At 38.1% G+C, this 17,002-nt stretch overlaps 1 protein-coding gene across 32 annotated transcripts in view; it reads left to right on the forward strand.

The window, feature by feature from the left end:
* NRXN1 (neurexin 1) overlaps window positions 1-17,002 on the forward strand; it is a 678,625-nt gene that overhangs the window by 569,029 nt on the left and 92,594 nt on the right. For 19 of the 32 annotated variants that reach the window (XM_061353676.1, XM_061353687.1, XM_061353697.1 and 16 more), the window contains 2 exons: window positions 14,147-14,236; window positions 15,693-16,012. In XM_061353676.1, coding sequence (XP_061209660.1) covers window positions 14,147-14,236; window positions 15,693-16,012 — 410 coding nt within the window. The remainder of the gene's footprint in view (window positions 1-14,146; window positions 14,237-15,692; window positions 16,013-17,002) is intronic. The other 13 variants (XM_061353813.1, XM_061353820.1, XM_061353831.1 and 10 more) reach the window with 1 other exon arrangement.

Below are 17,002 nucleotides of genomic sequence, written 5' to 3' on the forward strand. Positions count from 1 at the left end.
TTTTCTTTTTTCCTTTATTTTTCATCTTGGATATCCTGGTGAAATACAAAGGCTCATCCTTTCTTTGACTTAATAGATCCTGTAATTAAATTCAGATCTTGATAAAATGTGTGGCACAGCTGTCATTACTTGATCACAGAAGGTATAACACCTTTCAGTTAAATACAGCAAGGTGGCATAATGCATCTAGTTTAGGAGGAGAAAGAAAATGTCAAAGGAGAAGTGATTCAGAAAATAGTGTTGCAAAGTAGTGAAACAGTTACCTGCTCTTTTTTGTGTCTTGTAGCAAAGGATGGTGCCTGTACTTGCTTACCATAATTAGACACAGAGTGATAGGAAAATAGAATTTTTGAAGGCCACAAGCCATGTGGATTTAAGTTAAAGGAAGAAGTAGGAGTGAAAACAGATCTCAGAATGAGATGTGGTAAATCTGCCACAGCTGGCCCCATTCACCTCTTCAGGAAGGCCAGTATCTACTAACATTCCCAGTAGAAGTCAGAAAAAGCCCACAGAAGTCACAAAAGATTAAACATTACCAATGCGTGGGGATTCTTTTCGCATACTTTTATTTGGTTTGAGTTGTGTTTCCCACTTAACCTGCAGTATCACAACTTGTCCAGTGTAGTAGGATAAGTTCAAAATGGAGGCATTAAGGTGTTGGTTAAAAATACAGTAATTCAATCAAATCCTTTACCGAGGAGTTTTAGCTACTCAGCAGGTTCCTTAGCAATACAGTACTGATACCTGTGATAGAATCAATGTCTTAACAGATTTTCGTGGTCATTCTTTTCTTTCCCAGTGGCAGGACCATGTTGTCAACACCAGATTCTTTGATTTCTCTCTTTCAGCCTGCCGTCTAGTAGGTTCATAGCTGTCTCATTCAGGATTACACAGGATTTCATGTAACACGTAACAGACTGAGCCAAGCCAATATCCACTGACTTCAGGAAAGTAACTTGTGTGTAACGCATAAGCTCACATGGTCTTGTCTGTTCCCCTCACTTTAAATGACTTGCTTGATGGTCATATGCATGGATTTGCTGTGAGACTGGTTGGTATTAATGCTCTTGGTTGCTGATGGAGCATGCAAGAGAGAAGGATGATGGTTTATTCTGCTGTGTGTTCTTTCTGCAGTGCAGTTTATTTCCATTAACTTCTGAGGCAACCCTGAAGTCAGTCTGAAATGGGAGCTTTTTTCAGGACAGAACAAATCAATGCAGTGTTGAGCCTTCCAACCAGACAATCTGTCATATGGAAAACAAATTAAATTTCTTTGCAGTGCTATTGTGTTTCAGGTGCTCTTGGAAGATGAGGTATTTTTTCTGTTTGGAGCACATTTGTGCATGTGTCCCCAGATATATTTTACTGGTGTTGTGAGGTGTGACAGCAGAATAGTACTTTATGTCTTCAGGATAAGAACTTCCATTAAACTAACTAATTCAGAAGCAGTCACTATAATTCATACTGCATAATGGAAAACAGCAGTCTGCTCTGTCCTAGGTACATTTTCAAGAGACTGAACCACATTAACATCCTGAAACTGCAGTGTCCACATTGTCAAAATAACTTTTTCTTTAAAACGTTGGATTTGAGATTAATGGCAACTTGGTTGTAACAAATCCTGCAGAACCGTTGTATCATGCATTTAAAAGTAAGTTCAGGCTGTTACAGGAGTGTCCAGAGAGCTACCTTGACACTAGCAAGGTGTAACTAAAGCAGAGCATCTTTCTTTTCTGTCTATCCTGCCTGTCAGAAAAAGCATGAAAGGCTGGATCATAAATAACCTAGAACGGCTATGAGGTTCTCAAGAGTCAAGTGTTGTAGTATACACCATTTCAAATAAAGCAGGAATTGTATATCCAGCACTATACTAGAAGCACAAAAAATTGAGAATGGCATCCTGATTTCAACCCCTTACAAGGAGAAGTAAACTTAAAGGCAGTGAAATTATGCTTTTAACAAATCTGGCTTAATTGAGATGTGAATGGTTTCTTTTCCTCAGTGGACTGTTTCTAAGGACTTAAATAGCCTTTCTGGTGCAGCATTGAGTTTAGTGAACATTAAAAAACTGAATGAAACACAACATTGTCACGGTTAAGTATACATAAAGGCAGTTTTGATTTTTGTCTTTTACAGAACTGATGGGCATTAATAGACTACTGGTTGAAAATTTTAAAATGATAGTTGCACAATAGGGAGAGAAGAATAAATACGCCCTTTTCAAAAGAATAAACAGTGCTAGAAGTTTCTCTTTAGCTGAGTATAGGGCTAAGTCTTGAAAATACACCCTCGTTTTCAGAGTACAGCAATTGCCTTACAGCAGTTTTCAAGCAAAGGCTTCTTGAGCATCTCACTTTAGGGTCCTGGTCATGTAGTTCTCTCTCGTGCAAATTCATGTGTGGTTTTGTTTGAATTAAAATACAGTCTCAGACTGAAGGAAGTGTTGTGGTTGCACTGTCAGTTGTGGAGGGCTGTGGTAAGATAAGGTACCTGTGAAGGATGTGGACAGAGCAGTTTCGGGCTCATTATCATGGGGCTTCCTCCCTTTTTTAACTTCTGTGGTGCTCATAAGTACCAACTATGTGTATAAATCATCCTTTATGAGCCAAGTTACCATCTACAAAGGTGTAGTACTGCAGTGTTCTGTGCTGCAGTGACTTTGGGGCGAGCCTGCAAATCACAGCCATACATTTTATCATCTGTCCCAAAGCTGACAGATACTCTTTATCAAAGTGATGAGCAGTGAATATAGCTAATTTTTCATTAGTTGGCTTGAGCTAATAAACTGAATATTGCATAAAACAAATGGTTATCAGTGAGGAGCATCTGTTTACTGGAAATGTGTTCAGTGTGTTTCTGTACTGGGCTCAAAAATACATAATGCTTTTATAAGTGCCCTGGAAGTCCACATAAAGTCATTGCTGGTGATATGTGACTTTTATAAAAAGACAAAAACCAAAGTAGTAAATAATGGTGAGGGCAGGACAAAAGGGATGTGTGAACATGATTGCTTGGGAAGCCAGGAGGATCTAAAAACATTTGCAGAAAGCACTGCAGCAGTGCTAAATGCCAAGGTAGGGGACTAAGAAGGAGAGAAAGTTACAGCAATGTAGACAATGTCCTGGAAATGTCTAATTCTGAGAAGTTACTTGTGGGCATCTCATCTTCCAAGTTGCTGTGTATGAAACATCATGTGGTGCTGTAGAAAAGGAGTTTATGGAATCCACTTTGTGGGCACAGAAGGCTGAAGTGTAAGTGTAAGGGTGCTGGAGAGGGACTCTTCATTAGGAGCTGTAGTGACAGGAAAAGGGATAATGGTTTCAAACTTAAACACGGAAGATATAGGCTGGATATAAGGACGAAATTCTTTGCTGTGAGGGTGCTGAGGCCCTGGCACAGGGTGCCCAGGGAAGCTGTGGCCACTCCATCCCTGGCAGGGTTCAAGGCCAGGTTGGACGGGGCTTAGAGCAACCTGGTCTAGTGGAAGGTGTTCCTGCCCATGGCGGGGGGTTGAAACTAGATGATCTTAAGGTCTTTTCTGACCCAGACTATTCTGGGATTCTGTAATTGGGGAGGGTTTTACCACCCTTTACAGCACTTTGAGACTAGCTCTGGAGCAGGTATCAAAGCCTGTACCTGGGGTATGTGGCTCTATGGAAAAAAATATGCATGTGTAACAAGAGAGTTGCCATGTCAACTGATTTGCAGTGTTGAAAACTGTGCAGTGACTTGATTACTGCGTAAGTGCTTACTAAGTTGCTCTTTAGCTGTTCCTAGAAAGCTGTAACCAGAACTGAGAAATTCATACAAGAAATAAAGCACATGATTTCAACAGCGAGCCTTGGAATTCACTGCTGAGAGATTTTCCTCTACTGTGTGTCGTTACATGAGGAGAAGACACTTTCCTGGAAGTCCTATTTGAGTCCACTGCAGGTTATGAATTAGCAAAAGAATACTTTTATGGCTGAATTCAGGAAGGAAAAAGTTCTTTACTGTAAGGGTGGTGAAGCACTGGAATGGGTTGCCCAAGGAGGTTGTGAATGCTCCATCCCTGGTGGTGTTCAAGGACAGGTTGGACAGAGCCTTGGGTGACATGGTTTAGTGTGAGGTGTCCCTGCCCATGGCAGGGGGGGTTGGAACTAGATGATCTTAAGGTCCTATCCAACCCTAACTATTCTATGATTCTAGATTAATAAAAGCAAGGACAGTAGGCAGTTTCCTTTCCTCATCTATTCTATGAATCTGTGACAGTAATTTAATGAGTGATGGTGGACAGTGGATTGCTGGAATGATGTCATCCTTCCTTCTTGGAGTCCTGAATTTTATATTGAAATATGCTTATTAAACTCAAATGCATTAATAATTTATTAATAAGCCATCTGCACTTTTTATGTTAGTGTATTACCTTCTTAGATTCTTTAATAAATCATCATTCTCAGTACTATCATTTAAAAATAAAAATAAATAGTGTATTGCATTATATTTTACTAATGCATTAGTGCTTTGTGTTAGAAGAGGTACTGGAAGTTGTAAGGCTGGAAAGTTGGTAATAACTTTATCTAATTTCTTCAACATAGTGGGTTTCAGTATGTTATTAAAAGGTCAAGTAGTTTCCTGAGAAAAGTGGATGTGTAATTGTGCTAACAGAGCTATTTTCTTTCAAAAGTTGTTTTTTTTCCCCATTTAACATTTCACAAGTGTTCCAGAGTAGAAGTCATGTCTACTCTTTGGATGTTGCATCAGCAAATGGATTTCTGTAAAGGAAAATGAAAAAGGTATTGACATTTGACTAGTGATTACATATCTCCTTATAAATTCATGTATGCTTAAATAATTTAATATTGATTGTTTTTTCATTCTGTTGTTTCAACTCAAATTAACCCTGAAAATCAAGCCAGGAAATTTAGACCTACAGAGAAGTTAGCTGTCAGCTTTGCACTGACCATCTAAAATGTAGCATTGTTAACTTTAAAACAGAGAAGCTCCTCCTATGTGAGTGTTTCTGGGGCAAGAGCTTAAAGAATTGGGATACCATCATTTAGCTGGGGCAGGTCAGATCCATATGTGTTAGAGCTGGTGGCTTTCTCTTCTTGTTGCCCAAGCCTACTTTGAGACCAGCTATCATCTGAAAACATCCAAGAGATCTAGAGCTTCAAAGGGCTTTCAGGCCATAGTTTAGCAAGGCATTTGAGAATTGCTTCTGTGATTGATGTTCAGTGAGAGCTTTTGCAGAATAAAGTGCACTGAAATGGACTTCCCATAGGAGTGGTTGATGACAACACTGACAGCCTTTCTTACACCTATCCCACCCTCACAAGTGCTTTTTTCAGCAGTGGGTCTTCCTCCCATTTTTACACTTGCAATATGAGAAGTCATGAAGCACAGATTCCAGGAAAGTGATATATATGTTGTGATAAACATCTTTTCCCTCCTTTGAGAACTTCCTAAATTATAAAAGAAGGAAATCTAGAAGAGTTTTGGACGTAAAAATCCAGAGCATTTGAGCAATGCACTTTTCAATTTCCTTCAAAATTGAAGCAAAATAAGATGTTTCACAATATACTTCTCAGTCTTCTTAATTGGACATACAAAAAACCTGCAGTGAAACATTATCACAGGGGGGAAATACTGAGCTAATTGGAAACACCTTGTAGATTTAAAAAACCGAGCTGTATTTCATAAAGTGTTACAGTGACATGCTACGTATCACAGATTAATTTCAGTGCAAAATAGTAATAAAGGTATGGGGGGGAGGTGTATGTATAATTAGAGAATCAAATTATTTCACCTTTTAACAGATAAACTAAATCACTGCTGGGAGTCTACCCACAGCCACTCTGCTGTTGCGTGGTGGACTGCTCATTATAGTTCTGCAGTACTAAAGTGCTCCTCTGCTTCTATCTCAGTGAGCATCTGTTTCTATTATTTACAGTTTCTGTTTCTATGTCTTGCCAAAAGCATTAAAAAAAAACCTGTATGTGCAAGTTTAAACCTTTCCATTTGAAATAGATTATTCTTTTGTACTAAAATGTCTTCAAGGCATAAATACACAAATTGAAATGCCATTTTTAGACATAACTGTAAGTCTGGAGCTTTCTTTGGCCAAGGGTTACTTTTTTGCTGCACTGCTGACACAGAACAGATTTTTATCTCTTAAATGCCATTTTCAATCTGTATGGGTGCATTTGTTTTTTTCTGCTTGGCAAAAGCTTGTCCAAGCAATGACCTCACTTGTGTTGTTTCCATGGGCTTGTGTGTAATCATGCATATCTGTAGGACAATGGGCTGATGCAGTGAGTGTGACAAAGCACCTTTATGGTCCAGGACTTTGGGGCATAGTGGTGGTTCAGTCTAGCATTTTCTTGCCAAGAACATGAAATCATCATTTTTAATATGCGCAGTTGCAATCAGCTTAGTTTGTGTAAGGTGATGAGGGTTGATGCTTGAATTTCTCATGGGTTTTATGTCTCTGGTCAGGTAATGAGCATGAAATTATCCATACTGCACCCTTCATTGCCTCCAAACAGTCTTCTGGGACAGTTCAACTCTACCTTTGGTGATCACAACCAAAAGCCAAGCTTATTTTCTTTTACAAATCACATAACCAAGAGCAGAGTTTAACTCCAGAAGATTTTTTTTCCTTAATTGTTTCAGGTAACTTTTCATGTTGCAGATGGTTCAGAAATAAAATAAGGCTATGTAGAATTTCCCAGTGCCTTTCACTGACTACAATAAAATGCAATGATATACGAATAATGACCTTTTGACAGTTTGTCCTATTCCATTCTCAGAACTTGCAGTGTGATCAAACTAAATTAGGATGCTTGCATATAGTTAATAAGAGCTTTCTTATTGATGGCTTCTGCCTGAATACTAGATTCTCATGAGGTTACAGAGCAATAGAAATTTAAAATAAGAGCTGAGCACGGTGTTTTCTGTTTGCCATTGTTCCTTTATATAATGCGAGCATTATTTCTGTCAAGAGACATTCTTACATAGCAGCTCTTGTCTAACATGAAATGAAGATCAGCCAGATTGCTACCTGGGCAAAAGTCAGAAGAACACATTCAGTAGTTGCTATCTCAGGCCTAGCTAATTTTAGATACAGTGGGGTTGAAATATTCTTCATTTTTCAGGTGTTGAAAACCTATTGAATAAGAAACTGCTTACAGTCACCTTCTGGTTAAATTCTTATAGGAAACGTAACCTTAAATGCTGTGACATGGTTTCGAAGCATTTCAGAGTCCTATTACCTTGGAGAACTGCAAAATGTCAATCTTGGAGTGATGTAGGCCATGGTACTGTACTTATAACAATTCATTTTTTTTGTACTTTAATCTCCCTCTTTAATGATGTCTATCAATTTTCCTGCCTATTTTAACAGCAGCCGTACAATATTAGCTCCTTAAATGCTGCACAGGCAGTACAAAGGATCTTTAAAACTCTTGATAACAAAATATGACCTTTAATTTATCAGACAAGTCGTGTGTTTGCTTATCTCCTTGTTGCTTTTCATCTTCTCTTGCTTGCTTTTGATATAATACACCAATCTCTCAAAGTAAGCAATTCAGCACTGCTCAGACTGAGACAGATACTGCATTATAGCGAGGAAGTGAGAATCAGGAAGAGCACACTCTTTGTTTAATTACTAATTAATCCAGTGAAAAATAATCAAAACCAAAACAGGGCGGAAGGTAGTTGATTTGAAGTGAAGGTTCACCTCTCCCTGAGAGGTTAATGGGAGTTCTCAGGTTTAGTTGTAAGAATAAGATTTCATTTGTTTAGTACAGAAGTGTGAAATAAGGAGCGTACAGGTGAACATAAGATGTTTTGGTACAGTCTTTAGTATCAGTGGAATCGGAATCAACTTATACATGCATCTCTTAATAAATCTGGTAATTGGATTCTTTAAGGCAACCCAAGTTTTGCTTTGAGTTTTAGCAGTGTTATAAGCCACCAATGAGAAATTTCACTCTGCTATGAAGACTGCCGTCAGTCATTCTGTGAGCAGAATATTCTCTTGGGACAATTAATATTCATTATAAGTAGTCCCTGTATGTTGAAAAGGGCCATATTATGCTATGGTCATTTAATATGAACTTGGCAGGTTTGTCTATTTAGAGTGGAGAAGTCATAACCTTGGTGGCTTCTTTTTTATAGGTTAGCTCTTCTGGAGTAAGGTACGGCATTGTGGAGTTGCACTCTTACTTGTTATATATACATCCTAGAACTGCGTGTCTGCCTTCCTTTTGAACACTGGAGGAGGCCCAGATCAGCCTTCTGGATACGTAACTCCTTGTACAATAGCCTTCAAGGCTTACCACTGTATCCCGTCCATCTCTCCCAGCTCCTCATCCTACACATTGTAACAGGTAGAGCTGGCATATTTTAGCAACTGAAAAAAGACAGACAGCTTCATCTGATCCATCCAGAATTAATTCCAGGATCAAACAACGGATAACCAAGTCTGTAAGCATTCAGCAAAAATACAAGTCAGAGCAGTGTCAGTGTTCCCTACAAACACTGATTTTCTGAGGTGGACCTGGGCCTCTTGTTCTGTCGCATGCAACCCAGTCCTTTGCCTGTCTGTCCTGGACCCAGGGTCTTGTGATGAAAAGGGGGATGTTGTGTTCGCACACATAAAGGCAAGCTTACTGGTGGCCACTGAGGACAAGATGCTTGCGGGCAATTTATGAGGGCAGCAGCCGGGATCAGATAATGAGATGTGCTGCAGGGTATTTTGGAGCTGACTTTGTTAGGAGTGAGACTTGCTAGAGGTATACAGTGGCAAGTGAAGTAAGGTTATGCCCTGGCATACCCTATTTGTTGTGCATGGAAATTCTGGGACTGCAGCATATAAGTGTGTGGGGAGCTCCACCTTGAGGGACCTCTCTAAGGGATCTTTGGTCAAACAGAGCAATGTAGACATAGCTACTGAGTTCCTGTGATGACAGTTAAAAACTATTTAAATCTGAACATAGCTTTAGAGAATGTTTCTATATTGGCTATTTGAAATGCATTACAGTCATCATTTTATGTTACAATTCTGATGACACTGAAAGCATCCACGCATGGCCAAGATATGGAGCCAGTGTGAACACCAGCATGACAAAATTACATGCAAGTCCTGTCAAAGTTTCTGCTTGCAGTTGATAGCACTTAAAATGTCACTTTGTCTTTTGCTGGGAAGAAGCGATCTCCAGTTTATTCCAACATTTAGTGTATATTTGCATACACAAGTGTGTGTGCACTGTAGCAGTAACAAATGATTCAGAAGGATGTTAGTATGGGCCATTACCGAGATTGGGATTTAATTTCCTAGTGTGTACACATGAGACATTATGTGGACTGTTTGCCCCTGCACCACATTATTGCTGTGGCTGCTTCTCATACCATGCAGTTGAGGCTTCAGTCAGGTTTCATCCTTAACTCCATCTGGAGGAATGATATGGGTCTCTACAGTCCTCTTGCAGATGTCAGGGAAGTCATGATTCAGAAATAGCAATGTCAGAATCATGATGAGCAAAACTAGGGAGAGAAGGGTTGTTTATAAATGGAGAGAGACCTTGGTTTCATCACGTCGTTATTTATTTCCCTAGCAGATGACTGAGACTAACAAGGTAATTTTGTATTCTGTTAAAGGGTTTGTTTCAAAGAAATCATTCTCCAGTCTAGGTTGTTCTTCACAGACTCTCGATTTTCAACCTTCTCACTTATTCTCTTTCAAGGATGCTGCTATTTCACATCAATAACTGACACCTTTATTTCAGAGAACAAAATAGAATTACACTCCAGCACTGACAATACAATAAATCAGGGAGGGATAAAATACATATTAGTGAAGTTCACATAGTCAGTTTGTCCCAGCTGACCTATAGATATAAAGGTATGATTAAAGTTATTTTGGACTGCTTCTTCTCAATCTTGCCACAAGATTTAGCTCCCACTCAAAGATCTGGCCTTTGCTGATCCTCTCTGCTTACCTTGATTCTTTGGAATTGCAGTTATTCCCTTGAAACCTTTCTGCCCATACAGAATTAACACTGTGTTGTGACAAAGTATTATTTATTTGGCAGCAGAATGAAGCCATCTAGAATTCAATCAAGTTAGACAATGTCACAGAGCACATCCTGAGTGAATCATTTCTACCCAGCTTTTTTAATCAAAGAAATCTTGGTCATATAACCAGGAGGAGTCATGCTGGATAGTCACAGAGCTGTCTACAGTTAAAGTTTGGGCATATCAGTTGTGGGGTTATTTATGAATTAAGGTTGAAAAGCATGCCTTCCAGAGCACTTAATCTTTCAGATGGGGAACAGAAATAGAATCTCAAAGCCACAAGTTTATTGAGAGTATGAAAAAATTTATGGACCTTCTTGGAAGTGTTTTTCCTGAAGAAGTTCCTTGTGGTTCACCGTATTGGTAAAAAGCAAGCATAAATAAAAGAAGCATGAAAACTGTGCAGACAGTACTTCTGAGAAAACAGTATGTGGTATTTATGTTTTCCCTGCTGAGGATGAGATTGCCAGTTGAAGTAAATACAGTTTTACTGAATTCTGTGGGGCTATCCAGATTTGTCAAGCATATGCCCCAAACCAGCTGTTTGGGAAGAAGCAGTTATTGAAAAGATGTGTGTTTTTTAAATTGTCATAATAGGATGGTTGTAGCTTTTAAAATCTTTTCCATTACATTCACTGCTATGTATATTTTTTTTAATGTAGTTGTTAAGTTACCTATGTGTCTGCTAGTTTCATCATTATTAAACCTATGTGTTCTCCTTGAAACTGAATCTGGAAGAGTTCCACGCCATTTCCCCCTAGCTCTTCCATTTATATTATATACTAGAAGAATTTAAGCTAATGCAATAGTGTCAGATTGAGATGCATTTGACAATGCACTTTTCCTCTGATGAGGGATGGGTTAATGTAATCAGCAGTTATTTTTTGTGTGTGTGACCTTTACAAATCAAATAGTTATTTCCTTGCTTTTCATTTGTATTTTGCTCCCAGTGGTGCAAGATTGCTGCAGTCGGTCTAAGACATAATTTACAGATAAAATCACCTTATAATAGGGTGCAATATTCTCAAGAAACATACACACTGCGTGGACTTTTTAATGAAATAAAGAAATGTAGAAGCTGGCCAAGACTAAATTTATGCTGCTAATTCACAGGGGAGCTTCCATGGGCACCATAGAAATGTCTTGGAGCAGCTGCCAAGTAGTGAAAGTGCAGGCAGCAGTAAACCTTCTTTGGAATAAATCCCATGTTAGTACTGGAATTACAGTAGAAAGGTGCCATAGCATTAGGTATCCAGAGTGGTGCTTGCAGAGGTTCCTTCTACCAAATGCACCTAATTTGCACCCACTGGTTGAATAAACATCCTAGAGTTTAATGCATTCCCAGCATATGCAGTTGTGAACACTATTTTATTTTGACATGACTATATACTTGTTCTGAGGTCTATGGTGTATTTATTAATGAAAGGCATCCAGTGAGTAGCAGTGGGTGAATCTGAAAAGTGAACTACGTCCCTGAGACTTATTTCTGTTGTGTTAATAGATTCTTTATGCCTGCAGCCCCCTTCTGAACAATTTAGCCTTTTGTTCTATATGACATAGAAGATTGTTGCCCAATTCCCCCCCCCCTTTTTTTTCTATATATATATATATATAGATGGATAGCAAAAAACCCCAAGACATACCAAACAGCCACAAAACCTTGTGATTCATTCGTTTTACATTAAGGCAAAGTTTTGTAAATAGGATGATATCTCTTATTCAGTGGTTCAAGTGATAATGCCTCAACAAAAACTGTAGAAACATCTTCTTGAAAAGCTAAACATAGGTCTTATAAGTAACTGGCTATCAAGGAATATCAGTTATTAACTCACTGGTACATACATATTTTAATTCAAGATAAAAATCCAGACAAAAATGTGGGGGATTGCACTACTTATCTTGGTTCCCATGTTGGCCACATGACATTTCTCATGTTTTTCCTGTACTTCCTAGATTTCCATTTAGACACAGGAAGCTTGTTGTAAGTGATGGTGCTCAGATGAAGAGCAGTAATTTCAAAGATCATAACAGGGAAAAAATTTTAAGACATTCCATGTTATCACAACATCGCAAGAGTTGTGTTCTGAAGCCTTTTATTCTAAATTGTAAGTTTCTTGAAAAAGCAGAAAAGGGAAAGTTTCAGTAAATATTGTTTTACAGAGAATGCTTCTGAACATTGAGAATAGAGCAAAATGTATGTACAGAAAATAAATACGTATTTTTATATATACACCTGTGCACTTTTTAATATTGACATGCATATAGAAGTTCACAGTAGCATATTTGCCCAGAGAAATTGTGGCTGGTCCACCACTGGAAGTGTTAAGGCCATGTTGGAGGGGCTTGGAGCAACCTGGCCTATGCAAGATATACTTGCCTGTGGCAGGGGGCTTCAACTTGACGACCTTCAAATGTCCCATCCCAAACCATTTTATGATTCTGTATTTAAAAGTGTCAAAATAAAATAGATCAGCTTCTGGCATAATGAGCTATGTCCATGCTAAAACAAATGATGGAGACATGAATCATGGAAAGTAGCAGGTCATATCACCGCAGAGTAAGCGTATGTGTAAAACCACCATGGCTTTGGCAGAGAAACTGTTGCTCTTGCTATTTCTGGGGACTAAAGTACTGATGCTTCCCTGCAAGCTATTAGGGCTTGTGATGCTGATAGCAGGGATAATTGTCTGACAAACTACAACATTGATTTTCTGGATTCGGAATAGTTTGGTCTGGCAATTAGCAGTAAGATCCTCCTAGCTTAAGAAACTGTATTTCTGAACCCTACATAAGCTACTGCATCCTGTACTTATATTTCCACTGCAGATAGGGGAATTAGTTTTTTTATTGTGTTTTGAAGTCAAAGACATTATATACGTTTGAGCTAGTAAGGTTGACTTTGGATTTGGACCTGAATTAGGAATGACTGCTTTTTCCTCATCTGGCTTTTCTTATCTCTCAGGTGTTTTATTAATATCAGCCAGTGCAATGGAAGAAAAAGGTATTGTTTGTCTAAAATACTACTGCCACCACAGAGATTTACACTGAAGGAATTGCTGTTCTCCTAAGAAAAGTTTTAAGTACAAGACACGCTTTTCTGAGGGATCACACCTGTTATCGTTCAAACACAAAAAGCTATAATTAGAAATAAATATTTAAAGTGGTTTGCTGGTTACTCCTCACTGTCTGGTGCTTTTCTGACTCTACCAGCCTTATTTAATCTCATGGCTTTGTTTAAAGGAGACAAAGATCTCTGCACAGACCGAGAATAGATACAGTTTGCAAATATGACAAGTTTGTGTTTTGCATTGCTGGGTTCTGCTTAGTTCTTCATTTCTGAAACTCCACTACAGATGGCCTCTTGCTAAGTTTTAAAGCACTTCCACATTTCAGAACCAGGCTACCTTTCAGCAAGTCACTTTTGTCAAAGCCTTGGTGTTCCTTCAAGATATTGTCCACGTGTCCTATATGAGAATGTACAAACAGCAAATTACCCATGTCTGCTCTGATTCATATATTTGAATGTCTGGAATGTATTTAAATGAAGTGAAGAAGAATGAATTTTTTTCTGCTTAGGAAATCAGTTACAGCAGGTCTGGTACTAGACAGCAGAAGTAAGCGTGCCTTAGATGGTGATTAAGAGTTGTGTTGTTCTTCTTTAAATGACTAACCTGGAGTGAGAGGTTGGATGTCTTTTGAAAACTTAAACCTGTTTCACCTGAACATGTTTAACTAGTTAATAAGAAACATCAAAAAAGACAAAACCCTGAGTTCAATGATCATTTTTTGTAAAGCCATTCAATGATGTTTAAATTTGTTTTTTGGGTCTGTCTATAACATAAGTTTAATAACCTAGCTCAAATGCAGATTTCTAATTTTCAATTAACATAGGAATAATTTTGTTTGCTAAAATAAAATAAATGAATGAATGAAAAGTCGGAGCCATGAAATGTTCTAGGTAGCACTTTTTAAAATTCCAAATTTCAAAAAATCATGTGGCAACTGTATAGCTCAAGCTTTAAGTATTAACTTTTAACCTTTGACCTTACAGATTTTAACCAATGAAATGTCTCTTTAAACTTTAAAGGAAACAATGATAACGAGCGCCTGGCGATTGCTAGACAGCGAATTCCATATCGACTTGGTCGAGTAGTTGATGAATGGCTACTCGACAAAGGTAAAAAACATTGATTAAAACTTCAAATAAAACAATAATTTGAACATAACCAAGTAGTGCTTCATTGTAACACTAATAAACATAAAAAATAAATTTCAGTAAAACTAAATTAAAAACAAATTTTAAAAAAGTAAAATATAGAGTAATATTTGCATACCTTGTATAATAATTTCTCTACATTTCTAGAAGTACCAGCTGTTTAATAATCTTACCCTGTTAACTTAAGGTTAAAGGGACTGTTAAATATAATCCACTAACTCAATCTATGAAGGTACTTATAGCAAACATTAACCAAAAATTATAAATCATTCATAGATTATATGACATGTTCCAGCATCTAAATTATTAACTAAAAATATCTGTAGTTATGCTATCTTCATTATGGTCCTGAAAAAAAATTTGTTTAAACTGTAGGTATCTTAAATAGTGGGCAATATGACTTGCCAATCAAAATGAAGTCCCTTTAACGTTTGCAACCTTCTAAGGGGATTTTGGAACAAACACGAATTAAAACAGAACTTAAAGTTGTGTGCATGCTTTTTGTGAGCAGAAACCAATCTGCTAAAGTGACTATTCTATTTACTAAGAGTGGTACTGTTGCTGAGGATTACTCTGTTTAATGGAAATGTGCCATGATTTCTCCATCGGTATGTGTATCATTTCTGAAGCCGCTTTTACATCTAAAATCTTTTATTTGAATTGATAGCCTTGCTGAAAGCCAATCAGACATCTGTTTTTGAATCTGCCTCTGAGATACTCAGTGTGAACCATGTGTTTCTCTCCAGTGTGTATGTGGAAGGAAAATAAACATTTAAATACAAAAAGGAATCATTCAATTACAAATGTAAATACTGAATTCCCTTACATAGAAAAATGACAGATTACTGCATAAAGGATTCTTTAAAATTCACTTGACTTAGTGACTTGTTGGCATATATATATAAACTGTGTGTATATACATATTTCTATATGTCTATACATACATAAACTCACATGTACATAACTAAAGCTGTAGGCCCTATGATGTGTTGTGTGGAAAAAACTTGACGAAAAAGTAAACTTAAGGAATTAGAATTGGCATTCTTGACAATGGCATTCTTGACACACACCCCAAAAAGTTTAAAACTGCTTTCAGGTAAAAGGAAGAGGGGTATCATTTGTAGTGCTGAACACATTTGTAAATATATTTGATTGGCCTTTTAGCAAAAAAAAAAAAAAAAACCCAAAACACACCAAACTAGAAATCCCAAAACACTGCAAATTAAGAACAATGCAAATGCTCTCCAAATTTATGCATTTCATGGACACCTCATTAAAAAGCAATGAATTATGAGTCAAATCCTTTTCTTATAGTTTATTGCTCTCATTATTCACCCCATGACAATCTGTTATCACTCATGTAGAGTATAGTGTTCACAGTCAACATTTTTGCATGTATATAATATTATCTTCACAGGGCGTCAGCTCACAATCTTCAATAGCCAAGCAACCATAAAAATTGGAGGCAAGGAACGTGGCCACCCTTTCCAAGGCCAGCTCTCTGGTCTTTACTACAATGGCTTGAAAGTTCTGAATATGGCAGCAGAAAACGATGCCAACATTGTGATAGAAGGAAATGTGAGACTTGTTGGTGAAGTGCCTTCCTCTATGACAACCGAGTCCACAGCCACAGCGATGCAGTCCGAGATGTCCACATCAGTCATGGAAACAACCACTACTTTGGCCACGAGCACCGCTAGAAGAGGAAAGGCCCCAACAAAAGAACCTATTGGTCAGGTTAGTTAACTTCCTCACCATTTCCTGTCTTTAAATGTGGCTTTCAGTATCACATTTGTTCTGCAGATGAAATTGTTCCTGTTGGAGAAATGCTTGGATTAGAGATAAAAGCTTTATACTGAACATGGCTTATGGATGTGATGCTGATCAGCATTTAGATTGAAAGGAAGACTTTGCTATACCAAATTAGGCAGACTTACCAGTTCAGGTATTTCTTCTGCTGAGTTTTATTGCCCTGTCATCCGTCTTCATAGTAGAGCATGTTTTTAAAAACCCTTTCTTCCTTTGATGGCTTCTATTGATTCTTTTCAGTGTAGGAATACAGGATGTCTGGAATTAGAGATAGTGAATTGAAGTGGTGACTTTATCCAGGAGATAGAGAGGAAAGACCCAGTTTGCAGAGGGAACAGAGGGAGGATGCATGAAAACAAAAAGTTGGACGAGGCTGGAAAAGAGGGAATTATACTTTCTCTAGTCGCATGATTTTTCATCTCAGGCAGAATTCCTCCTAAGAGGCAGTGGTAGCATAGCACAGGGAATTAAGAGCTCTCTACACCCTGGGAGACTCAGGCTCCAAGTCAGAGGCTGTTGTTTACTGTTCGTTTGAGATTATTTGCATCTCATGAATTTAGTGATATATTTAGTAGCTTTCAGGTATTGTCAGAATCTCTGTATAATATGTGGTGGAATTTAATTATCAGGAAAAGGAGGGGGAAAACCAGGTGAGTGAAGTAAATACCTTCATCCTGTGGATACCGTAAGTAACAGCATTCAGACTTTGGGCTTTAAAAGCCTAAAACCTACCAGGACATTTCTGTGGCAGGGAAGTCTCTTATAATTACTCGGTCTGCTAAAAGCTTTTCCTACGTTCACTCGGTTCACATGCTTGCTTGTGTGCCCACTGTGCTATCAAGCCATGACAGCTACACTCTGGGATCCAGAAGCAGGACAAGGAACAAAGAAAGCATCCCGAGCCATAGGGAGGAACAG

Source organism: Neopsephotus bourkii, unplaced genomic scaffold, assembly GCF_033783945.1.
Source record: "Neopsephotus bourkii isolate Nb327-2 ecotype Australia unplaced genomic scaffold, CSIRO-AGI_Nbou_v1 NB_71, whole genome shotgun sequence".
Taxonomy (NCBI): Eukaryota; Metazoa; Chordata; class Aves; order Psittaciformes; family Psittacidae; genus Neopsephotus; species Neopsephotus bourkii.